This window comes from Syzygium oleosum, unplaced genomic scaffold (genome assembly GCF_021117445.2).
Source record: "Syzygium oleosum isolate NSW1041296 unplaced genomic scaffold, Sole_v2.1 Sole_v2.36, whole genome shotgun sequence".
Taxonomy (NCBI): domain Eukaryota; kingdom Viridiplantae; phylum Streptophyta; class Magnoliopsida; order Myrtales; family Myrtaceae; genus Syzygium; species Syzygium oleosum.
This window is the reverse complement of record NW_026607520.1, coordinates 1,820,015-1,846,841: the sequence shown is the minus strand read 5'-3', so window position 1 is coordinate 1,846,841 and position 26,827 is coordinate 1,820,015. Positions and strand designations below refer to the sequence as shown.

The 26,827-nt window shown below is 39.3% G+C and overlaps 1 protein-coding gene and 1 pseudogene across 3 annotated transcripts; both read right to left on the bottom strand.

Moving 5' to 3' along the window:
- Positions 1-2,419: 2,419 nt before the first annotated feature.
- Positions 2,420-25,749, bottom strand: LOC115680405 (peroxisomal fatty acid beta-oxidation multifunctional protein MFP2-like). 3 transcript variants are annotated; one of them, XM_056305263.1, is made up of 19 exons: positions 25,744-25,749; positions 11,512-11,627; positions 10,322-10,393; positions 10,173-10,238; positions 10,030-10,086; positions 9,858-9,925; positions 9,685-9,766; positions 7,810-7,865; positions 7,407-7,709; positions 7,241-7,327; positions 5,210-5,384; positions 4,975-5,096; positions 4,727-4,890; positions 4,388-4,642; positions 4,177-4,298; positions 3,733-3,854; positions 3,139-3,287; positions 2,922-3,060; positions 2,420-2,659 (listed from the first exon to the last, which is right to left on the bottom strand). In XM_056305263.1, exons 2-19 carry the CDS (start codon positions 11,612-11,614, stop codon positions 2,624-2,626), a joined length of 2,178 nt encoding a protein of 725 aa, XP_056161238.1. In that variant the 5' UTR covers positions 11,615-11,627; positions 25,744-25,749; the 3' UTR covers positions 2,420-2,623. The 3 variants fall into 3 exon arrangements, with proteins under 3 accessions (XP_056161238.1, XP_056161237.1, XP_056161239.1); XM_056305262.1 differs by lacking the exon at positions 25,744-25,749 and having other exon boundaries at positions 11,512-11,652; XM_056305264.1 differs by lacking the exon at positions 25,744-25,749 and having other exon boundaries at positions 10,182-10,238; positions 11,512-11,652.
- LOC115668053 (DNA topoisomerase 2-like) lies at positions 24,942-26,827 on the bottom strand (annotated as a pseudogene).

The following is a 26,827-nucleotide window of genomic DNA, read 5'->3' as shown; positions in this document are numbered from 1 at the left end:
GTAGTGTCCAAAAACACCACTTTGGATGAATGCTTCGACTTCTTCGAATCGCGGGTCAGGGACAAATTAGATGGAGAGGCTATATTTAGGTAATCTCGACGACAGTACATGCACACCCGGCAATTTGACTTAACTGAAACACCGGCTACAATTTTTCCCTTTAGGTCGATTGTTCATCCAAAAAGTTTAAGCTATCAAATAACAAACCTTCATCAAGCATCATATCCCTTGGCACCACCTCTTGAGGGTCCGTCAAGTCTTACGTGCGAACAAAATGATGACACAACTCTACGAAACAAACAACCAAACACAAGAATATAGAAGGAAAGGCATTCTAATAAAATCGTAATAAGAGCCGATGTGTTGAAATTCGGATTCTTGACTTGAGTTCTAATGGCATAGTACACAAATGGCTGCCCCAAAGACTGAAGTCAAATGGGTCACAAGGGAAATACTACACACATCACAGTTCTCGTGGTTTTTAGGTAGTTGATAGGTAGACGTACCCCTTCCCCCTGCTCCTCTTTTTTCTTTAATCCTTTGGAAAAAGAAAGAGAAAGAGCCTGTCATTAAATTCATCCTAGATTTGATCGATATTATCTTTCGAAATCTTCTGTGAGAGTTAGCCCCTGGATCAATGTCCTTAGTGTTGGAGATATGATTGGAGATGTGAAGGATATCGATTGTGATGCTGATTCTGATTACGGGCTAATTGATTCAGTCAATCTGTAATTGATTTAGTAGATTAGGAAAATGTAATCTTATATATTCTTTTTCCTAAATTTGCTTTTCTTCACTGTATTATAACTAGGACTATGTACATGTATACAAATCAGAACAATGCAATAGAATTCCTCAAATTCTTTTATTTTCTGTCACTTGGTTCAGGTTAGCTTGCCACTGAAGCGAAGCGAAATACTGACAGGGTTATAATAGTTATTTGTTGAAAGTTCATCAACATCTATCTCTAAAAGCATCTTGCCAAGTTTGCCTTAATAAATCACTATCGTAATACGGATTTTTTTAATTCGCAATGCATGATAGTAATTACAACCAACAGATTACGTGTTAATAAGTTTTTGACTTATACAAATATCCAATTAGAAGTTAAATTGCTTAGAACCTTCGTTTGAATATGTCAATTATGCTGGTGGCTATCGAAATTTATAGATATAGATGGTATGGATAGGCAGCTATTTTAAACATAATAGCCACCAACATGCATTTGGATCTTGAACTTACCACTATATAGTTGATAAGCATGTTACTACTGACTTTCGATATTCATTGCTAATATAGATATCAACATACTGTAGACATTTGCAAACCTTGATATGTTTATGATGTGCGCCAAAAATGCCGTTCCCCTTAAAGAAAATAAACGTGACAGGACATCCAAATTTCATTCATTTTCATTTTGACCGGAGATACTTGATTTTAATTGGCCCATATGGTCCTGTTAGGTCATACACATCATCAAAGGGTCATTACTTTGACTTTGCCCTAGCATGAGAAGAAGTCAAGATGATGTCTATTAAGTTTTCTCTTGCATCTTGAGAGACATTTGACAATTACTCACGATCTTTGTCTGGCTTTACACCGTAAATCACCAAACATATTGATCGCAGTAAGCTTGGAATCGGCCACAAAGAAGTAAAATTATTTGGTAAGAAACGTGATGTGGTCGGTCCCGGACATGGATGCTCCTTCTATCGTGGGAAGAGGAGAAACTCAACGATAAGTACCGTTTCATTGAAACGTCATTGTTGTGTTAGTTTTTGTTTATCCCAGCAATTTACACTCAGTAGCAAGAGCTTACCAGTAGATTAAACTTGATCGCCAGGGAGTTGCTTACTCTCAGTTCATCTTCAGATCCTCGAGATGAATTATATCCCGATGATTTTAATGAACAGGATAACATGTGTATGAGAATTCGCACAGCACTATGAGTATGGCATTCGTCAATGTCCAAAATCTGTAATTTCTCCACAGTTTCTGAGCAATGTCATGGATTGATGAAATCTGTAAAATCTACAGTATATCCTCTTGTGAAAAACATATTCCACAGCAGAACGGAAGATGAGAATCTTGTCGATTATGTGGTTATTTGTATTGAGAGAGCTTGCTGAAAAAAATTGAAATAGATTCCATAATAGATGAACACGGCGTATGACTTCAGTAAATTAATGTTTGTGTGCGTTTTCTTTTTGTATAAGTTAGAGCTTGATATTGATATGTTTTAGTTAACTCATCTGATAATGACAAAATAGAATGTCTAAAAGCAGAAACTTCCACCATGTTTTTGGTTGAGTTACTCATGAATCTGCACCTTTCTCCCTTCAGTAACTCCAGTGACGACGTGCATATCAGGACGCTAATCATCCGACAAAACAATACACAAAAAGTCAAGACAGTAAAAGGTTTAAATAGAGAATTCATGCTAATTAAAGAGAAGACATTATAGAAACCGTGGAGTTTATCGTACGGTGTCTAGCACATGATCTACTAATTATCCAACAAATATATCAATGATAGTACTCAAGCTCGTAGTAGTCTAGCTTGTACTCACAAGGCAGAGAAGATGGAATTTATCCATGTCTATAAGGAAATGAGCAACTTGACGTCACAACCGAGAGTTGGCTTGATCTGATGACAAACTCTGCAATGGAATCAATACAGATATTTGAGAAGATTGTAACTGCATGAAAATCGAAGCTATCATGTTCTTATGCACTGATGATTGCGACTTATCTACATCTATCCTAATGCTCTTCTGAGGATGACCAATCATGCATCTACTATTCTAGGTCCATGCAATGGAGTTCCCTAAGTTCGATGGATCTCTAGCAACTTCAAGTTGAACTAAAATTGATCTGAGTTTAGCAAACATAATCGAAGGCGTGCAGTTCAGAATTTCTCACCAGAGGAATCCCCTTGGCCGCTCTTTCAGCCAAGTAAGGGCAAGGCTTAAAGAAATCTCCATACATCTTTGACCATTCATCCAATCTTGAACAAATGTGCTTGGAACCCAATGAATCAGCCCAGAAGACAACGCCTCCCCTGCACGTCACAGCTTTAGTTTTCACATGAAAAAAATAAAATGGGACTTGTGACTTGTGAGCACTTAAAATTACGTACCGATAAGATGGAAAGCCCATGCCCATAACAGCAGCTATGTCAAGGTCCGCTGCCTTGACAGCGATTCCTTCAGCAAGGATTCGACAGGCCTCATTTACCACAGGGAAGAATATCATCTCTACAATGTCGTTTTCGGCTATATTTACTAGCTGTTCAATGAAAACACAATATTAGGGAAGAAGAATGATAGTCATTGATAGGGGAAGACTGCAACTTCAAAAAGTTGCAACCACCTCTGGGTTTTTAACAGTAATACAAAATAAACTCCACAAAGAAGATATCACAAATTGACTAACATGAAATGGTGTTATTTTTCTTTACTCTTCCGTTTTTCCCCGTGGGTATAGATTAATGGTTATCCACTCCAAGATTTAGAGCACAAGCAAAGATGATCAATCAGTTTTTGAGTGATTGAAAGTGATATGATTTCAACTTTAGAAAGAAGCTATCAAAACTCAACCAAAATGACAGGCATCAACTTTCTTTTCTTTTTTTTCTATTTTTTCCCTGATATGGGTTAATGGTTATCCCCTTCCAAGTTGTAGAGCACAAGCAAGTGTGATCAATCAATTGGAGAGAGAGAGAGAGAGAGGCCTTAGGGTCCACAGTAACACCAGAAATGCTTCTGGCCTTCTGGATATATTTTTCTAGATCAGGATCCGGGGTAGCTTTGCGCCTTTGGTCATACTGATAAAAACCTTTGTTGTTAGATTCTCCTGCAACAAAAGCAAGAAGCATTAAGAGTAGAAAAGAAAACCAGAGGGTTGAAAAAAGCCAAGTCCCCATTTTTTATGACCCAATTAATATAGCATTTCGTGTGTGGTTCTTATTTGTCTTATTTCCAGTTTGATTATTGGCAGTGTTGTCCTTTGTCCAGTTTGCACATGTTGTTAACATCTATCTCGCATCACTTATTTACAGCGTTTGATAGGGCCTTCTATGCATAGAGTCTCCCTCCACCTAATAGTTTTAGGCTTTTTGGGTTAGCCTTCCTAAAAAGATCAAGAATCAGGTCATGAGCATCAGTAGCAGTTTTACCAGCTCTCTTATCCTCCTGCAACATGGCGATAAGCATTGATTTATACGTTCTTCCAGGGAAATTCTCTAGGAATTGCATGCCAGTAGCAATTGCAACCCCAAAACCAACAAGGTCAGCTAATCTGCCAGCATACAGTAAAACTCAGTTAAACATTAGATCATTTTGGAGACCAAAACGAAAATAAATTTAAATTCTAGAATGCATTAAGACCTGAAAGGACCCATTGGCATCCCAAATTTGGTAATCGCATTATCAATTCTATAGGGATTGGTGCCACGCTCAACAAGCAAAAGAGCAGCTTGTCTGTAAGGGAAGAACATCCTGTTCACAGCAAAGCCTGTACAATTCCCAACCACCACTGGAATTTTCTTCATCTTTTTCCCAATATTAAGTAAGTCGACAACAACCTGGGGAGAAGTATGCCGAGTACGAACAATTTCCAAAAGAGGCATGACATGTGCAGGACTGCATTGGAAGTAGCTCCCACTATTTCAGCTAAAGGAAGGCGGATTCAAAAAACAAAAATAAAAATTTCACACTTTACATCACCTGAAAAAATGGGCCCCAACAATCCGATCTAGAGACTTGGTTCTCTCACCAATGATGGTCAAATCAATAGTGGAGGTGTTGCTAGCGAGTATACAATATGGTGGGCAGTATTTTTCAAGCTCAGCAAAAATATGTTGCTTCAAGGAAACATCCTCGATAACAGCCTGTTTAAAGCATCAAGTACAAGTACCTGAGGATTTTCCCAAAGTCCTACATTAAGATGAAACTGTTGGAGATCTTCTAACTACCTCGATAACCAGGTCCACATTTCTGAAGCTTTCATAGTCAAGCACACCCCTTAGAAGGGACATTGTTCTTTCAAGCTTCTCCGCAGTCATTTTGCCTTTCTTAACATGGCTTTCCAGATTTGCTGGAAGGACACAAACTATTAAACAAATGGCAGGCCTAAAAAGTAAAAGCAAACAGAAACACAAAGGTGGTGAATGTAAATAATAAGATGCACCAAAATAAAACTATTGTTACCTCTGACTCGTCCTATAGCAGCATGCAAATATTTCTCGTTTACTTCTTTGAGGATCACTGAATAATTATTAAGTATCAACGCAGTCACTATTCCAGATCCCATTAGTCCTCCACCAAGAACAGCAATCTTGTTGACTTGCCTAGGCATCAAACCTCTGTCTGTGATACCAGGGACCTATGTCACAGTTGTGGAGGGTCAATTTACCTGAGTTTCTAAAAAGTTCAGTAAGTCAAGATGAGTAACATTGAACCTAGACTTTCAAAAGTTTTCATCCACTACAATCCAGCCAGGGACATACACCATTATAAAGGGCCATCTAATCAAGTTCCTTCTATGTTTAAATTAATAACTCCTTGAGCTTCTGTGAACACAGACAGGTTTAATGAAGCTAGTTACAACCTTTTTCTACCTCTACCCTTGATGGTCAAAAAATTGCGGAAGTCACATCTGAAAACATAACATGTCATTAGGAATTAAGGGACATTATATTTCACTGTGTAAAAACTAAGGTGAAATCGTCATTAGATCCGGCAAAACTGAAACCGGACTGATACCCTGCCCTGAAAAACAGGGCAATGGCGAACTTTTTGGCAATCCACCAAAAACCGAGTCAAGCCCAACCCGTACATATCCAGGTTGGGTTGGGTCAACCCAGTTCAACCCGATTTGACCCGATATGTGAAAAAAAAATTTGGTGCTTGATCATAGTTGAAATTTTTTAACAGGCAAAATGATACAATATCTGGTCTTGTTAGCTTAACATATGTGTATTATTTGAAGAAATATGTAATCTATATATTCCCTTATATTGGATGGATGAATCAAAACAATTGGATTGATGCTGGATATACTAAGAATCATAGTAAATTTGCTTGGCTAAGTCATGTGATAGTTTTTCAGTTGGATACTTAAATGCTTAAATAACTATTTACAGATTTCACATTACCTAGCAAACTAAATTACTGTACAAATCTTAATACCTCTAGCATTGCTAAAAAAATCTACAAGTTCGGTCGGGTTTGTGTCGACCTATTTCAACCCGACTTGACTTGATGTGCGAAAAATCTTTTTAGCTCAAATCATAGTAACTGAAGTGAACATAATCAAGAGGGTACTCGGTCTTGTTAACTAATATAATTGTAATATTATAAAAAAAATCACGTGATTCATGCAACTTTCAAGAGGTGACACTTTTTCCATTAGAAGCTAAGTTGGATAGCGTCATGTTCTTAGTCGGAGTTTAATTTATAAGTATTTTTATTGTGTTCTTTATTTTTTGGTTAAAAAAATAATCTTTGGTACAATATTTGCTTTTGACGAAACACACTTTAACAAGATCAACTTTATTATGGTTTTAAGATATTCTTTTGTTTAATAGTGCTAACTTATTTGATTGTAGGAACTCTAAAATCAAATTTCGCAAATATTATAATGTGTGGAGCAAACTAATTTGTGCGGTTATATAGAAGCAAGATCTACAATCAACACATAAATTTTCTATTTATTGGTTTGGCAAAGATATTAAATGTTTGAAGTTTTGCATACTAAAAGTATGTCTTTTAAGGAAGATGAAAAAATAGGGTAAAAAAAGAATCAACCCAGTATGGGTTGATCAAATCTCTACCCATTTAAAATGGCTGGCTTTATAAGTCGTACCCATACTGACCCAGAACCCAATCTTCTCAGTTGCCAAGTCCAACCGTTGTATTTTCACATGGATTTAAAAGTCAGATATACTTTGCATGAATGTAATCCACACTACCAGGTGACAAACCATAAACCAATCTTTGATTAAACAACTTCAAGTAACCAAAGGCCAATATGGAAGTCATACTAGCCATTGTAAAGGATATCGATAGAATTTCATGAATATTGGCCCGCTATGTTTTGTGAAAAAATATAGCACCCACGAACACGTGTCATCGCCCAAAGCATGTAAAATTCCAAATTCAAAACCAAAAGCTTTGTTGTATCCTCCTTTTATTCTACACCAGGTCAATGGTTATATGAACAGAGAGTTTTGTTCAAACCTTCGAAGCTCCACGTTGAGCAAAGAAGACGTGGACCAAGCACTTGGTGGTGTAAGATTGTTGAAGCTGTTGAGCCTCTTTAGCCTCCTGCCAATATAGGATCTGGTTCACAATATTTCACAATTTGCTCCAATAAGAAGGCTACAAAAGCTAGATTAGGCAGTACCTTCCAATATCCAGCCCGTGGACCAGAGATTATACCCTCTTCAACAACGTCAATGCAGATCAGAGGATGCTTGACATTAAGAGCCTGATTTTTGACTTGAGATCTTGCAAACTTAAGCGTTTGCCTTGTCTCCTCAAGGGATCCTAGCCTGTCAGTCCTGTAAAGAGAAGCAACCCATGGTCTCCTGCACTGTGAGATATCCAGAGCCCATTTTCGGGCAGTTGGTAGAAGTTCATTTGGTGATATAACAGCATCTACAAGGCCCAAACTGCATGCTTCTGTCCCTTCCACTGCCTTTGAGGTCTATATGGCAAAACATTGCGGGAGCTAGAGCAAGTTAGTCGACATATTTAGAACAAGTAGAGAAGCAAAACGACAGGAAACCCATAAGGCCAAAGGGTACCAGCATCATCCCAAGCGATTTGGAGAGACCAACAAGGCGTGGAAGCCGCTGTGTTCCTGGTGCAGTTCAGGTGCATGACCATAATTATATATAAATAAAAAGAACGGAAAATCACATCAAATATGCTAGTGCGTGTAATAAGATCAAGCTTCCGATAAAGCCATCATAAGAACTTTGCGCCGTACTAAAAGAGGTCATTATAACACCGCCACTAAGGACATGCATTAACCCTTGTTCTTCAGGCACCTTAATATTTCACTTTGTCACAGAAAAGAAGTCCCAGTCCAGAATTTAGCATTCAATTAATTGTGGATTAAATCTGAGAGAACATAGATTATGAATTCTAACATCTACTTGCTAAATGGACAGTTCAAATAAATGATAGACTATATACATAGTAATGAGATGCAAAAACCAGAATAAAACATAGCATTCTTTACTGTCCCGCTATAGTTTCATTGGTGTTCACTAAACTTTAGTAGATTTTGCATATACATCACTACGCGATGCACAAACTTTCGTTCTTTTTTCTTTATCAATTGATGCGCTTTGACTGATATCTGGTCAATTTTTCCACGACAAGCTTGGTGTAGTTGCCACAAGGTGTTGCGTCGAGAAAATTGGCACCAAGTTTCAGACATGTCACAATTGTACCGGAAAGGAGGCTGGGTTCGAGTCAAAGTGCATCAATTGCAAAGAAATGAAAGTTCAATGCATGGGCATTAAATGCATATCTGTCTGTATTTATCTTTTGCGTGACTTGTGTAATGTGAGGACCATGGTAACTCTACAAAGGAAGTAATAGGTGCAACTTATGGCCAAAAAATAGAGAAATTCAAAGGTGGAAAGAAGAACAGATCCTAATTTTTATTCAGAGACATGCTAAGCAGTTCAAATCTAGGTCTCTATCATCCTCAAATAGCCCAATGCCACAGCTTAATAACTAAAAGCACTTAATCAGATTGATAAAAAAAATGCTACACAAATGTCCTGAGCTTTCAGTCAAGATCCGCGCATGATGTGGCACTGGATTACCAACGAGCAAGATAGATCAAGCAGTAACTTTGTTTGAATTTAAAGAAACAAAATCATACAGATGGACTACGTGTTATCCTATACACATCGATCCCAACTCCAGGTTTTGGATAAACACTTCCATTACCTAATGCTTCCTCTGTTACTGCTCTGATCCCTTGCTCTATGCTTCAAATTCCAACGGAAATTAACTTGGATCCCAGAAGGGAAAAACTGTGAAGAAATCGTATTTGACTCGAGTGTGATGGATATGGAAAACTCAGAATTTGGCACTATAGGCTTAGAAAACTAGTTATCTGCACCTTGACATGTTGCCTATTTCTACGTTTCCAACTACCTTCATAAGCACGGCCCAAAAAAAAATAAAAAATTCATATGCAACTTCAGTAACATGGAGCTTTGAGCTTAGCTTATATGATGATACCTTGCATGACTCAATAGAATGAGGACCTTATATTCCTTGGGCCAACATGCCAGTGAAAAAACCAGTATTTTTTTAGCATTTTTGTGAACTTAGTTTGCCGCAATTTCATTTATTATTCACTGTTTAGAAGTACCAAAAACCTATGTGGAGTCAGATAAATATCATTAGCAATAATAACATCATATGCACCCGATCTCAGTTCACATTCGAGATTGCATGAACTTAAACACTTCAAAAAATAATTGAACATGTTTCAAAAAAATGATGTTTATTCTGTTAAACTTAGTGAAGGAAGCTGATTCAGGTCATGAAGTGTTGCATTAACATTCAACTTACAGAATATACAGCATGCCCTGTCAAACACATATTTTGAATATAATAATGCAGAGAATGCTTAACTTGAATTATGGCAATACCTCCAAGTCCAGGAATGATGCCGAACTGAAGTTCAGGGAGGCCTAATCGCGCGGTAGGAGTCGATATTCTTGCATGACATGCCTGATCGAGAGAAACAGAAAATTGACAACTTAAAAATAATGTTCTAAACCCATAAATGAAAATCTCATCTACAAACAAAAAGTATTAGCACCATAGCAAGTTCTAATCCTCCACCCAAAGCAACGCCGTCGATAGCAGCAACAGAAGGCTTCTTAGCCGCTAAAAAGAAAACACACAATTGAATAAGCAACAAGTATCTGACCCAAAAAAAAAAAAGAATAAGCAATAAGTGGAGTAGAAAGCAATAAAAGTCAAGCACATACCTTCAACTGCATCAGTGAAGAAATCAACTGATGTATAACCAGGCTTTGTTTGTTCTTCTGCCAGAATTAGACAAAGAAAAGGACATGATAATGTAATCCAGAGTCAACTAATAGAATACGAAACAAACATGCAAGTAAAATACCTTCCCTGCGTTTTTGCCCACCAAAGCCGCTAACGTCAAAGCCCCCACAGAAAATGCCTTTTGCACCTGTCCCAGAAAAGAATTGTCACAGCATTTCAATCCTTCTGGATGCAAGATATGCAAGAGGGAAAAAGAACTCTGATAAATACCCGTCACTACAATTGCTTTCACATCTTCTCTCCCCAAAGCCTGTTCATAGCTCTCACTTAAGCTGCGGAATACTGAGAAAGGCAAAGGAAGAGATCAGTTGCTACACGTTTACAGCTATTGTAGAGACAAAATGTTTATGTGAACTTTGGCAGCAATACATATCCTAAAGGCATAAAAATAGAAGAAGAGAAAATGCCTGTTAAAAGCACAGTAAACGGCAGAGTTGAAATGTGCCAACATGAAGCAACCATACAGAGAGTTTAGTGAAAGTGAACGAAGGTCAGAAGTTGCGCCACATTAATATTTAACAGGTACAACTGTTTCCCTAATACTCTCTTCTAACAGCAGCTTCCTGTCCACTGATGTTCAAAATTAGCGAGTTGCTCGCTGCAAAGTGAATGCGAGCGTATGAGTTTTAACGTTATCTCTTCTGCAGAAATGTCAACTCAAGTCTACCATACTTGATTAACCCCCATAACAAACGGGTAAAAGTACACTAGAATTTCTGAAGCTTGCACACGTAGTGCAATCAAGTCCAAACCTTTCAATCGTCACAATCAAGTCCTAAATCTTTTCTCTGAATAAGTTGCAATCACACCATTCCAGTCACCACTTCTCCAATTGGTACCTTGCGGCAACCTCCAGCACACAGGAAATTTTCTTCTGCCAAGTGCGCGATTTGTGAAGGACAGATTTGATTTGGCATTTTTGGTAAAATGTTCACGACTTGATAGCATCAATTGAATGATTTGGGACTTAGTTAGACTCCGCACAAATGGTTTGGGACTTTCAGCAAACTTTTCACGCGACAAATATCGCAGTAAGCTTACTCCAACCGTGCATGATTTGAATATTTCCATATGAAACATATAGGGAATAAGCACCCCCAACTGCTTCAAATTATCATTCCATGACAGAATCGAAACTTTGACTGCAAGCAAAGTGAGCCCAAGAGATGTATGCCATTCTCAACCAAAACTTAAAAAGCTCAAGCTAGTTGAGAAGAGCAAAGGTCAGTTGATCATCGCCGATGATCAACTCGAAATTAATGTACCCACAATAAGCGACTGAAAACTATGAAGAAACTCCACACCCACAAGAAAAAAAATGAAAAAATGTCAAGTAAAACCAATCAAGGCAACAACTTTCGAGAAATCGAAGGATGTTGGAAAGGGATCAGAGGATGTACTGTCGGCAGTGAGAGCATTGACAGGAGGGTTGACGATGGTGATGAGAGCGACGCCATCGTCGCCCACTTCCAAAACCGTCGTTCTCTTTGCTTCGCGACTCATTCGTTTCTGTTTTCTTGTTTTGCTTTGAGCTGTGACAGTCGACTGCGAACTAGGTGGGACTTCACTGGGCATTTATATGCTCACGTGCCTTTTCTTTTTAGTGGAAATGTTATTTGGGATAAGTATAATGAAATTTCTAAATTTGATTATGGAAGTGCAATTCATTCTTAGAAATTTTAAAAAAATATAATTAAGTCCTAAAACTTAATACGTAAGTGTTATTAATTAGATCTTTTACTCCGAAGTATGAAACACTTCGGTATTTGAGCACTATCAATTACTAAATGAATTAGGTACAAACAACTAATAGGGGTTGAATTGGTTGACTGTGGAACTTGGAAATTTGTTCGCATAAAGTGATGGACAGTGTGTAGAATGTGCCTTGGAATCGTGTGTATGTGGAAACAATTATCTTGCACCAACATAATATAAAGGAGTTTAAGTGATAGAAGAAATACCAAGCATATTTACAGTAGTTTGGCCTATCCACTTGGCTTACTCTGCTCTCCCAACTCTATCAATCCAAATCAAGGCTCAACTCTACTTATGTAATCCTTAAGAGGTTATAGTGTCCGAAGATGCTGGCTTCTACTTGTAACTCTCCTTCTACATATGCAAGCAACCATCACTATACTTAACACTCTCTTCTTCTTTTTTATGAAAAAGGTTCAAACTTCTACAGAGAAATGCAAATAGATTTATACAGCTTTTACAATAAGAGAAAGAAGATGAGCACTCCGAGCATAGACTAGTTTCTATATGTTTCCCCATAACTCTACTCATTCTCTTTATTTATGTTTATAGCCATCAAACCTCATATGATCATTTGAAGTTCAAATCTCACAAGGAGCTATTGGTTCTGCCATCTGCAATCACAAAATGTCACTTTGTAGCTTTGCAGAGACAGTTTGAAGCTTTTACATACCTGGGCTAGTTCTCGTTATGCATTTAGATACCTCTTAGCATATTGACATTCTAATGTTTTGTAGACTGTTCACCTTCTACTTGGTCCCTTTAAACTCTTCGATGATCACACATCATTTATTTTATTCACTATCCCCAATGTCCATTCAAGCTTATTGATGTCTTCATGACCTCTAGTTCATTTCCTATTGGTCCATCCAAACCCAGATCATATGTCTTTTGGTTTGTTCACCATCCACAAGGTCCTTGTGATCATCGACTTATTCCTCATCCAATAACTTCTTTACTCTTTGCAAGGTCTATCAATCATCGACATATCTTACATCCAATAGCTTGTTAACCTTCTATAGAGCAAAGGTCATTCAACACTCTTAGACATCTTGTTACTAACGCTATTTGCGTATCGATCTATGTATTTAGAGGCAGTGTCTTCTTCACACTCAATTGCACATCTTAGTATAATTAGAGTGCTTTGTCATCCTAAAAGACCGCAAGGATTTATCCTTGAAAAGTGAAGTATCCACTTGTCACCGATGACCACGAACTTCTGTGTCCATTTGAACCACAGCCACAACCGATGGTTGACTAAACCAACACTTTAGTTAAGCAGGGACCCAGAAACCAACACGTGGAATAGGAAAAAGAGTATTTAAAAAAATTAATTACATTAGGATAGAAACTTTCAGCTGGACTAATCCCTTGAAATGCATCGAATCACTCTCTCCGTATGCATTAAGCAAGATAAAAGTGGTGAATGAGAATACTTAGACCGGGTGACACTGGGATTTAAATATGAAATTGATAGATATTATATATGGGCCGCCCATGTTGGGCTAACCCGGCCCTTGGTCCATCATGCGGGTCCATCTTCAGTGAGAGCTCAAAAAGAAGATAAAATGGAAGTTATCTTTTAAGAACGTGATTATGAAAAGATTGAGTACTCTTCTTCTTCTTCCTGTTACAGCTCCAGAGAACGATGCTTTGCAAAAAAACTCCCAGACTTAGAACGCTCTCTCAAGGTTGCAAATTGGTAGACATTTAATATGTGGCAAAGAGGTATATTCGTTTAAATGATATGCTTTGCTCGATCGGTGATTCAAATATAAAATGGGCGCGTTTTTTCCGCGTTTTGTGAATTGTTTTTGAGAATGTGTTTCCCACAGAATTATTGCATCATCCTCCTAAATCAGGTAAGACACCAAAATCCGATGAATGATATGACTACGAACACGACATGAATATGTAAAAAAAAACATAGGCCTTGCACTGCGCCACGCAGAAGCACCAACTTTTATTTATTATACTTATTTATTTTTGTGAGTCCATACCTTGTGGGATAATGCACATTGTCGGAGCAAACTCGGATGCTGCGCACATGGAGAGGGTGCTCGATTTATTTAACCTATTGCAAATATAATCGTAACTTGCAAACATTGTGTTGGTAGGGAGATCTTCGGTTGACCTCATTGAAGGGTATGGCCCTTATTTATTATACTAGACGAGTCTTATCTGCCTATTGACAAATTATTTGGAGTGGAAAAGAATTTCAAGATACAGTTGGGTTGGATTAAAAGGAAAATAAGATTGGATGCGTCACCAACAATGGGCTCCACTCAGCAACAGTAATTTGTACTGACCCACCATGCTTATGGAAGATTTTGGGGGCGAACATAACATAAGTGGGTCGAATAATGAATAAAAAGGCTTTGATTGGTGGCCCAAAAAGTGAGGCTAAAAATAATCTATTCATTTTCTCACTAAACTGGAAGAAAATGTGTTTTCTGCTTAAAAAAAACAGCTCTCGCTAATAATTGACGATGTTTCGAAGCAGCAATCATTTAGCACACGAGAATAACGTGTAGAGGTACCTAGTCATACACAAGCATCTTAAACCCAAACTCTTATGTAATATAGTGTATATTGGCTACATGTCTACATCTTTAGTTGTTGAAAGAATCTTTTCGTAGGCAGTGGATGAGGAAGAAAAGGATTGAACGCATTTCTTGACATCACGAAATGATGACTTCTCAATTATAGTGTGACGGGTTCGCTTGCTCTGTGCGAGTGGCCTCGGCGTTCCAAGTGGAGACCATGGCGATCGTATAAACCCTAAGAAGGTATGCAGCATGCAACGACAAGATCTATGAGTTGGAAATAGATCACTTTGATCCGGTGAAGGAAATATGTGGGTCAACAGATCAATCGGGTTGGGATGCAAGAGCTTTTATTGTGGAGACCCAGCTGGTTTCTAGTCTATGAAAATAGCCCACTTCAAAAGAGAGTGTAATAGGATTGCAGATTGGGTTGTCAAAGCCCATCGCAATAAAGCCTTACCTTTGAACTGGGTCTCTTATCCCCCTCTACCCTTTTGGAGTTGTTATGTTGGGCTACTACTTTGTTTCCTACTTAATGCAAGCTATGGAGTTTTTCCGACCAAAAAAAAAAAAAAAAAACATAGTCCGACTCTCTTCATATTGCAAAGCTTTTCTTTGTTCAAAGTATATTACCAATCAATAGTACCATTTAATCCATCCTCTAATAGTAGTTAATTGATTTGCACAGCCATGAAGGATTGTTAAGAAATTTTTTGAAGTAAGTGGTATTCCGAGCCAATTTACAAAAAATAGAAATTTCGAATGTCGAGACACCCAACTCTCTAATGATTACTTGCAAATGGGCCGCGTATGGTAGCTTAGAGTTGACCGAAATTACCTTAGAATCCTACGAAATACAAAAAGCTGAGAAGAGAGAATTCAGTATAATACTAATCCTTTATAGAAGAAGAGATACCATCTGGTCCTATATCAGCTCAAAGATGGATTTGCCTTGAGCAAGGTGCAATCTGGTAAGATGGGGCTGAAATAAGTTTTTTAGAATGAGATGATTTCCCTTTTCTTTTAAGGGCAAGGGGAAGGACAAGCGAAATTCTTTCCCTTCTTACAAAGAGAAAATTACAAACATATATAAAGGCATAACTCCTCAATACGTACATCTGCATCCACACAATCTCTATGACTTGCTGGAGTTCCCGCAAAGCCCATCCTGCACAAGAGAAAGCAAAGGAATAGAAGTTTTAGGACAATGATCAGAAGGTTTAACGTTATCTCTTCTGCAGATATTTCAACTCAAGGGTGAAAGAGCTACTGGTTGACTTAAGTGAGCAACGCATCTTTGGAAAGGGAAACAGCGCCGGATTAAAGTCACTACAGCTTTTTATTCAACCAAGCAACTAGTTGAGTATATTCATTCATACGTCTAGGGCGCTTCTCCGGTTCTTTTGAAAGGAGGTGCCCGATATATGTTGACATTTATCAACAACTATTTGAGAAAGGTATAGGTATACTTTTTGAAGTACAAATCTGATGTGTTCGATCAGTTCAAGAAATTTAAGGCATTGATTAAGAAATAGTTAGATAAACAAATCAAATGCCGGAGAATGATAACGTGGAGTTATGCGGTAAATATTTTATCGAGTTCTGCCAAAGAGAAGGGATTGCGAGACCGCATAGTACCCAGGACAGTATAGCAAAAGGACCTCACAGAGCAGAAGAACCGAACTTTACTTGAGCGAGCTTGGTGCATGCTTTCGCATGCAGGAATAGGCAAGGAATTTCCAATTTTTCAATTTTATAAAAAAAAAAACGATCGAGAATTTACTTTCGGCCAAACCAGTGTAAATATATCCATGTTTTTCAGCCAAACGACTCCAAAATCTATCCGAAATGTCTAAATCAACAGAGAAAATCAAACATGATTTGCACAGACAATCAAGTATATACTTAATCAAATATATCAATCAACACTATATTTAAGGTAAGTTAGAATACATACCCGGTGGCCTTGCCTAAATTAAATTTTCCCGCCATAAGTAGTGTGATCATATCAAGTTCAAGTACACTGCTTATATCCAACCATGGAACTTTTTTTTTAGCCCTTGGTTGGGTGTCTTATTCTCTAACGCCATGGCAATTGGCAAACTGGATTCGGTTTCCAGGCATCGATGCAAAGAAAAAACAATTGCTCTTTCGATCGTCATGTTCTATCCCAAAAAATTACTCGCCATTAATTTCGAAATTATCGTGTAGTTTTCAACCATAAAATAAATAGATACAGTTCTTTGAAGGCATTTCCAGTCACTGTGGAACTATATCACGTAAATTTAAGAATTGCAATGAGCCCCTAGGCACAGATAATGGTGCTGAAAGTTGTGAAAGTGCATACACCTCTTGTGAACTAAAGGGAATTCAGTGACGTGCAACAAAGCATCAAATAGAAGAGGTCCGGCAAAGTAGAATTAAGATGTTCTCTATTCTAACACGTAGGATTTCCATGGCTGGGATTTCTTGAATCTTTGAAGGCAAATTTTTTTAGAAGCACCATTCGAGTTATTTATGATTCATCTGGAAATAGGATAATTTATGTGGTGGTGGTTCAGCTCAAGAGTTTCAATGATTTTAAGTTGACCGAAGCTCATAAAACTTTGTTGCTTGAGCCTGTCACTGAAACTGAGATCAAAAGCACTATTTGGGCTATGAAAGGAGAAAAGAGCCCGGGGATTATACTGCTCGCTTCTTAGAAACCAATGTCATGGAATGTCATTGGTTTTGATGTGGTGGGTGCTGTTACAAAGTTCTCTCACTCCTCAAGGTTACTTGTTGCGGTAAATTCCACTGTCATTATGCAATAAAAAGCCCAAGCCCCATCAAATTGAAGAGACAAGAATCAGAGGCGGAAAGAAGAAAAAAGTGAAGAAGGAAAAAGGGGAAAGAGAGGAGATAGAAAATTTTCATGCGGAGCTGTTTCGGATGTCTCGACAAGTCAAATCAACTCTGAATTGCTGTATTCGAGCCCATTATTTGTCTAATCAGAGTAATTTCGAAGTTAGGTAATAAATTGGAAATTATGTCAATCAATCGGAGATATGATTAAAAGATGTAGGAAAATATGGCACTAATTTTTGCGAGGAAGAGAAACACGATCACCACTTTAGGCATTTATTGAGCTATTAGGTTAGTTAATTGGATCATAACACACGGCAAAATCTTGTGAAGACCGGTCTTAATTATGACTATACGCCTTTATAGAAAGCGAAATCTTACATTATTTGGTTCGATGCACACAAACGAAGCAAGTTGAATCATCGGTTTCCACAGGGAGGTCCCACTAAGTGATGCTACAGTCCAGATTTTAATTGGAAGTGCATGTTTTGCGTTACTATTTTTGTATCAAACAATAATCTGTCACATCATTTAGTAAATTCCATTTAGCACATGAGTCTTAATAGTGCAAGCATTACTCGATACTCATATCATTATATTCTAATATGTGGATCTTTTGGAAGATGGCGTATTTGTGGAAAAGGGACTGTTATATTTCATCGGTTCGCCCACGATGTGTGTGTCCAAGGGACACCATTTGTTCTAATAAGAAGTGTGTCTGAGAGACATCTTTTGAAGAGGTGCGAGGGGAGTTTCTTAAGGGAAGTTAAGGTAACTTCCTCAGCATGAACATCGAACAAGAGATAAGTAAATTCTGAAGAACAGAACTCTCTAACTCTCTCTCTCCTCTCTTCATCAAAGAACGACGCATAAGAATTCCGTATCTACTTCGAGAAGATAATCGGCATTAACGCTGTGGAACGAGAATACTTTCCTTGTGATTGTATTCGGACCAAGGTGAAGTAGATTCATTCATCGTTTGCTAATGATTCAACATACGATCCTAGAAAATTGGTTTGGAGTGCATCGAACAGGTTAATCGATTCTCTCGACAATTGCTTCCAACATTGGTATCAGAGCCCAAGTTATGATCTCTGCCTTGTTTTTCTGTCGAATTTTTTCGCTTGTTGTTTGCTGTTCCTTATGCTAGTGATGTCGGAAGTTTGATGTATGCTATGATGTGTACTCGACCCGACATATGTCATGCTGTGGGGTTAGTGAGTCGATATCAATCAAATCCTGGTTAAGCACACTGGAAAGCAGTTTAGAGGATCCTGAGATACTTGAAAGGCACTATGGACTATCGACTTTGCTAATAAGGGAGTGATCTACGCTTATTAGGATACTCTGATGCTGATTAGGGAGGAGACCTAGATAGCATAAATCAACGTCTGGATATGCGTTCTTGCTTAATGATGGTGCAATTTCTTGAAATAGCAAGAAACTGATATGCACAGCTTTATCTACGATGGAGGCAGAATTTATTGCATGTTTTGCTGCAGTGCAAGAAGCAGTATGGCTAAAACGTTTCTTGAAAAATTTAGCCATTGTCACTGATGTCCCAAGACCAGTGACAGTATATTGCGATAGTCAAGCAGCCATTGCCTATGTGAAAGATCCTAAGTACCATGGTAGGACGAAGCACATTGATATAAAGAATAACTTCATCAGAGATATAATAACGCAGAAGGAAGTAGTCCTGCAAAATATTTCAACCAACCGGATGGTTGCTGATCCATTTACGAAGGCTGTTCCTAGAGACATGTTCTTGACCCACAAGATGTCTCTAGGATTACGTAGAATGTGATTGTGATATGTAATATTGTTGAGGATCACTGGATTATGTGTGTATATGTATTGTACTTGTTTGTTAATGAATTGATGTTTATCAATTAGTACAATGTTATGAGACTAGCACAAACACACATATATTGTTGAAAGGTATGTCACCAGGCAATGATTGGCTCACTCACACTAGCAATCACCTCAAACACTATAGTAAGCGGGTTGAAATGAGACGATATGTACTATAAATGTTGGAAGAGCAGTTTAGTACATAAAACGATTTAATGTCGCATTGATTGGAATCAAGATGAGGTATGTTATTCGTATGTGATAAGACCGAACATGATAGTCCCATAATCATGTATGCCTGAAGGTAGCCGGATGCAAGTACTAAATTGGGCGCTGTGGAAAGTGAGCTGATATAGTACTCGGACTAAACATGAATACGTGAGAAGCACGTGACCATGTTTAGGCTAAGATCCGTATAGTGGATATGATTAATAAATGACATACGCTCTTATAGAAAGAGAAATCTACTATAGCATGTAATTCATACTACATGTGCTTTATTCGACAAATAAAGGAGATGAGTACAATTATCCCTATTTATTCATCGTGTGAGTCCTTAAGGTAATTTATAATTTACCTTACATTGTGCCCTATGTTACTTCTGACTATGTTCTCAAAGTAAAAGATCAATGTTGCTACTTTAGCATGTTATTGGCGGTCATGAATAGATATGGCTTTATGGGACGTGTCTAGGAAAGCAGTTGTTCTGAAATGAAGAGAGACATGAGTGCGAAGGAAGACTATTGTTGTTTTACATCTATCACATGTGTTTACCGGTCAACCAATTATTTCACCTTCAATGGCTTCGGAAATAATTGTAAATACATGGTGTTCTTGAGAAAAGTCAAGTATAGCCTTTAAGGGATATGTATACTTGGACTGATGTAACAAAATATGTCTGGGGCACTGTGAGACATCAATTGTTTATTTCTTTTTGGGGTTGTAGCCATTATGTTGTCCTTAACAGGTGCATAATTAGAGCTCCCAAGTGCAGGTGTACTCATTGGTCGCACGGCTTTCTTGCTAGTATGAATTGTTTCTGAGGTAGATGAATGTTGAGTGCCTTATGTTCTTAATAGAGCATCATCAAGCCCATCATGTGCGAGTGGGAGATGTTATATTTCGTCGGTCCGCCCATGATGTGTGTGTCCAAGGGACACCATTTGCTCTAATAAGAAGTGTGTCTGAGAAACACCTTTTGAAGATGTGCGAGAGGAGTTTCTTAAGGGAAGTTAAGATAACTTCCTCAGCATGAACATCGAACAAGAGATAAGTAAATTCTGAAGAACAGAACTCTCTAACTCTCTCTCTCCTCTCTTCATCAAAGAACGACGCATAAGGATTCCGTATCTACTTCGAGAAGACAATCGGCATTAACGCTGTGGAACAAAAATACTTTCCTTGTGATTGTATTCGGACTAACGTAAAGTAGATTCATTCATCGTTTGCTTGCTGGTGATTCAACATACGATCCTAGAAAATTGGTTTGGAGTGCATCAAACAGGTTAGTCGATTCTCCCGACAATCGCTTCCAATAGGGACGCAACTCAATGAATTACTAATAACGAGTTTCTTTTTTTTTTTTTCGAAAAATAGCAAGGATAATTCTAAATCCAATTAAATTACAGAGGTAATTTTGTTTCTTTTAGGAAAAGTACAACTAATTGTTATTTGGGAAAAAACCACCAAAAATCCTAGAATATGCCTATTGTGACACATTTACCCTAAACTTTTATTTTGTGACACCAAAAATCCCAAACTTATACATGTATGACACATTTACCATTTGTCAAAGTTTTGTCAATAAGAACCGTTAAAAATCTGACTACATAGATGCTAGGAAGCAAACAGTGTCGACATAGCACCCATGTGACTTAAGTGAAATAAAAACGATGTTGTTTTTAGTTGAAAGTCCATCTAACGAAACATTGACGAATTGTAAATGTATTACATAGATACATGTTTTTGGTTTTTATGACACAAGACAAAGTTTAGGGAAAATGTATCTCAGTAAGCATAATTTGAGTTTTGAAGCATTTTTAGTAGATGACATTGCGTGCCTTGCACAATTACAGGTCTACTATAGTCCATTCGAATTCAGTTCTGCCAAAGGAGCAACCAAAAATAAGCAGCTCTGAAGATCAGCCAACTCAAGACGACTCCGAGCGTGACTTAATTGGCATGAGAAAGACCTTTCCCAACTTGTGCAATGTTTAAAAAAAGCCATAATTAATTCGAAAGAAGGCACGTGATTCTTTAGATAGGATACTCATAACAACTAACAAGCTTAAATTGCTCGAGGCAAATTCTCACTTGCTCTTGATTCATAATGGATCGGATGTGTCTCAATTATCGATAAGCGACCCCACTTTATCGAAGCGGCTTGTGTTACTCGGTCCACGATGCATCGAGTTCATCAAGAGCTTCTCATCTATATCACATTATTAAAAATGGGAAAAACAAATTATTAGACATCTACATCCATGGAAATCTCTCGAGAGCTGGGGCCATTGTTCCATGAACGACAGAAGCAAAATTCAGGTCTAATTTGTCCTCAAGTCACTCGTTGTTAAGATTAAATATATCCTGCTGGCACCAGGTCACAAAAAGGGGGGCAGAAAGAACCAAAAGCCAGGCCATACCGTTATCATTTTGGTTCGGGCTGGAAGAACTAGGGGAGTAAATGGGTAGGATCGGATCGGGGCTTTCATGATACCCTACGTGACCCAAAACCAATAGGGTCGCGCTTGACCCTTCCAGACCCGACCCAAGACCTTGTTCAGCATATACCCCAAGGGCCGGGTCGAGCCGGATCTGGTTTTGGGTTCTTTTTCTTTTTCTTTTGTTTTTTACGGCAGAAGGATTGGAAATTGGTGTGAACCTCAAATACAATGTCGACCTTTAAAGTTTTTTCCCGGTCATCCCCCGTCAAACTCTCTTGAACTTTCCGCCATCATTGCTGCCGTCGGACTGCCGGCGTAGCACGATAATCGGATTGAATGGGGATCCATCGCCCCCGTTCCTGCGGTTCCGGTGTAGGCCCGGGCCGGGGCTCTGGTCCTGACCCGATCGCGACCCCAATCATGTACATTGCGGCGGTGGAGAACCTCCAGCGGCGGGCATCGGTGGCGATCGGCGGCGGCGGCGGCACGTTCTCAATCTCCTCAACGAACCTGCTGTCGCAATTGGGGCAAGTGATCGAGTCTTGGCTCCAAACCCTGATGAAGCGGCTGCACCTATAGCACCAGTAAGACGACGTCGCCGAAGACATCTAATGATCCCCCGGAACCCGACGACCGATCGAACCCAACCCTGGAATCCACCCCCCCTTCCTCCTGCTCCTGCTCCTGCTGCAGATCATGGGAGCAAGAAAACCCAACCCCGACAACCCTAAAAATCAAAACTTTGGCTCGAGCGCCATCGAATCCAAGTCGATTTTCTACTGCAAACGGCCGAAAGAAACCCTAATTCGCGGAACCCAGATCACAGAAGAGGATCGATTCCATGGAGAGAGGTTCAATTAGGGAGATTGACAGTTCGAGGATGAGCGAAGATCAAATTTTTGCTTTGCTCATCCTCAGTGATGGACTGACGCTGAGTTCGTGCTCTACGGCTGCGCAAAAAGTGAGAGAGAGGAGAGAGAAAGGGAGAGACGAGAGAGAGGGAGATGTGTGGACTGTGGCCCTTGAGTGGTCTCGGTGTCAATGGGTTGGGCCCAACCCTATCCTAACTTTGTAATATTCAGACCTAAAAGCTCTACCCAAAGTAGACAAACCTCGATCCCAAAATAACCCAAATTTTAGGGCCGGGCCGGCACGGGCTTTTTGGATACCCCTGGGAAGAACTTCATCGGATGATTTTGAATGATTTGACTTTGTCATGGCAATTACCTTGTGTGGAGATGCTTCCTCAGATCCTATTAGCCGGTAGCATGGCCATTCTTTTGTCCTCCCCCGCTTCGGTTGGCAAAGTTTCTTTAATTGTTCCCTCGTTTCGGTCTAATTTTTGTTGATAGGTTATTCCGAAATTTCTGATATCGGTGGCGAGTCGCAACTGGCGAGAGCGAGCAATAAAAAGAGTTGTTATTTCTATTTCTATTTCAAAAGTAGAAAAATAAAAAATATATACTTCCCATTTCTATTTCAAACCTATTTTTAGGGCAAAAGTACACCACAAGTGCCATAACTTGTGTACGGCGATTACTTTGGTGCCATAACTTTTTTTCGGATCACTTTGGTGCCAAGTCGGAGCAAAAGAGATCACTTTAGTGCCAATTTGGCCGGAAATCCAATGTGGCATTTTTTATTAATTTTTTACGCCGACGTGGCTCGCCGGAGGCTGAGTCAGCGTGTAATGTTAGCATTTTTAATTTTAAATAATTTTTTTAGCGTGTATAGTCAGCATTTTTAATTTTAAATATTTTTTTTTCTTTTTTTTTTTTCTTCTTTCCTTTTTCTTTTCTTTTCTTTTTTTCTTTTCTCCCCTCGCCGGCCGGTCGCCGGTGGCCGGCCAGCCACCGGCGAAGCCCGGGAAGGGCTGGGCGAGGCGGCCTTGCCCATGGCCGGCGAGGGGCGGCCGACCTCGCCGGCGACGAGGCGAGGCCAGCCCCGTGCGAGGCGCCCTCGCCCGGATCTCGGCTAGGGCGACCCTCGCCGGCGTCGGGCGAAGGTCGCCCACGCCCGACGCAGCGAGGGTCGCCTAGCCGATCCGGCGAGTGCGACCTCGCCCGCCCAGCGAGGGCTTCCCTCGCCGGCGTCGGGCGAGGGCCCTCGCTGGGCCGGCCTCGCTCTGTCGCCGGTGAGGCCGGCCGCCCTCGCCCGCCATGGGCAAGGCCGCCCTCGCCCAGCCCTTCCCGGGCTTCGCCGGTGGCCGGCTAGCCACCGGCGACCGGCCGGCGAGGGGAGAAAAGAAAAAAAAGAAAAGAAAAGAAAAAGGAAAGAAGAAAAAAAAAGGAAAAAAAATATTTAAAATTAAAAATGCTGACTGTACACGCTGAAAAAAATTATTTTAAAAAAAATGTTGACTGTACACGCTGACTCAGCCTCCGGCGAGCCATGTCGGCGTAAAAAATTAATAAAAAATGCCACGTCAGATTTCCGGCCAAATTGGCACTAAAGTGATCTCTTTTGCTTCGACTTTGCACCAAAGTGATCCGAAAAAAAGTTATGGCACCAAAGTGATCGCCGTACACAAGTTATGGCACTTGTAGTGTACTTTTGCCCTATTTTTAGGCTAAAAATTTGTCTCGGAACCAAATAAAAAAAATGAAATTGCGTTGCCAAACAGAAAAACAGAAAAATAGAAAAACAGAATAGTTATCATTGACGTCCTGAATGCCCGGATACATGACCAAAAACTGCATAACCTTTACTTTTTCGATGAAATTCCTTTTAAATGAGCAGAAAAGAATTTTCCTTTGACCTGGCTTGAGGCCATCGACCATGGAAGGAATTGATCTTTGAAGATCTACCATACAATACAATATCAGCTCCTTATTAACAAAGTCGCAGTACCTAATGAACTCCTTAGGATCAAGATAAGTGCCAGGCTGCGGCAAACAAATTCATAATTCCATAAAGTCACATCTAAATATGCAATAAGCACTTCATGTTCTTATAATTCAGGCAGGAAGAACCAAAAGCCAGGCCATGCCATTGACATTTTGCAGCATTTACATAGGAGCAAAGTACATATTCAGTCGTGTCTTTCTTCATGACAAAGCAGAAAGCGTTAATCAAAACAGAAGTCAATGAAGTTGTTCCTGGATAGCAAAGCAGAAAGCATTAATCAAAACAGAAGTCGATGAAGTAATGTCAAGAGGGCATCATAAATCATACATCAAGTTGTTCCTCTAGAGCAGCAAGATCTTTCAACCACAAAGTCTCTGGAGATGCTATTTCCAGAGCAGCAATCACATTCGCAAGCTTCTCTGCATCAGCTTGGAATTCCTCAGCTTTCTCAGATGTCATTGTATCAATTTTCATGGAGAGCAGATACTCGTAACCACTGGCCTCTTTATTCTCTTCTATGTCTCCTGAATCATTTGTTGACCCAGCCACTGCTGTTTCAATTGTTTTGGTCTCCTTCCTAGAGGGAGGAAAAAAGCCTTTTGCTTGCAGCTCTTGGCACACATCTGCTCTCTTCCTCTTGATCACCTCTCCAGGGATAAAGCCTTGAATAAACCTACCCTTATTCTCCAATATTCAACACATTAAAGCCAAGTTTTCCAGCAGAATTTTCTGCAAGCGAGAAACAGAAAAGTACTCATAATACGCTATTTGCAACCAAATCACATATAAAAAGCCTGGGACCAAAAAACTGAATAACTTAAACCATTTCTTCGCTTTCACTGAGATAGATTACCTTTCTTTTCTCATAAAACTCGATCCTTAAGTGGAAAAACTCCTGTAGAACTGCAGAGAGAAAGATGATAAATTTAAAATGAGACAAGGACTAGAATACCACATATAAGCTATAATCCCACTAAAATATAGTTGATCGTGAGCTAAGCAGCATAATTAGCATACTTTGTTCAGGGCTGTCATATTTCTTAATCACTCCATTTGAGTCGAACAGGTGCATGTTTTACTCGTGCTAATTGTTGAGGTTAGCTGAAATTTCTTCAGTAAACCCTCTTGCTTTGCTATCATCATGTTCTCCTCCGACAACACAACTTACAAAATGTACAGTTACATTGTCACTGTACTGCCCAAATTCCTGCAATTGGCAATTGCATTTTAGCAACAATGTTCAAAGACAAGATGTGATGTACAAGGTTGGGTTGCTTGAGAACTCATTACCTTGACAAAAGGATCCTTTGTTTTGTCTTTCTCTCCGGTGAATAATGATTTCAAAAACTCCCAGTAATCCTGATGAACTCATCGACGTATTGGAAGCTCTGTGATCCTCAGTGTGGTATCATCGACTTCCTCGATCATATCCCACAAACAGTGTAGCCAACGCTGCTTGTTTTCTCGATGGTCCCTCTAAATCCACGATACCAAGGATCCATGGGCTCCATCATTTCACCGTTCAACAAACGTCTCAAGTTGGCAATAACATCTCTTGGATTGTAGTTGGGGATGTAAGAACTATATCCAGTTCCAAATCCTTCACTACCATTGACAAAAACCATAGGTAGGACAGGCATGTACCTGCATTACATGACCATTATTAGTAAACACTTTCGCATTGGGTAAAATGAATAACAATGGTCCTATAGTGAGTAACTACCAAGTTGGTTCGATAGATTCCCCATTGTCATTTAAGTAGTTCAGGAGGCTGTCATCATCCTTGTGGAAGAGGAACCGTGTAATCGGCGAAAGCTTCGTGCATATGTTCCTAAGGTGAAAATAATCTTATCCTTCCTGCCAAAGCAACATGTTCCATGTAAGAGGAAAAAAAAAATTATAGACAAACAGATTATCTTCAGTGAAATATGGAATACTCTCACAATGTTGTGGGTCCCAAGTTTGACATCTAGCATGAGAAGGTTAATGTTGTTGGCGCCCACACAATCATCGGCCATTCCGATTATGGTATTAACAACAGCTTCCTTGCCCTCATAGTACGCTGAATACCCGGGTACATAATCAGAAAACTGCATAACCCTCACTTCTTCGATCAAATTACTTTTAAATGTGCAGAAAAGAACTTTCCTTTGACGTAGCTTCAGGCCATCGACCATGGAAGGAATTGATCTTTGGAGATCAGCCAT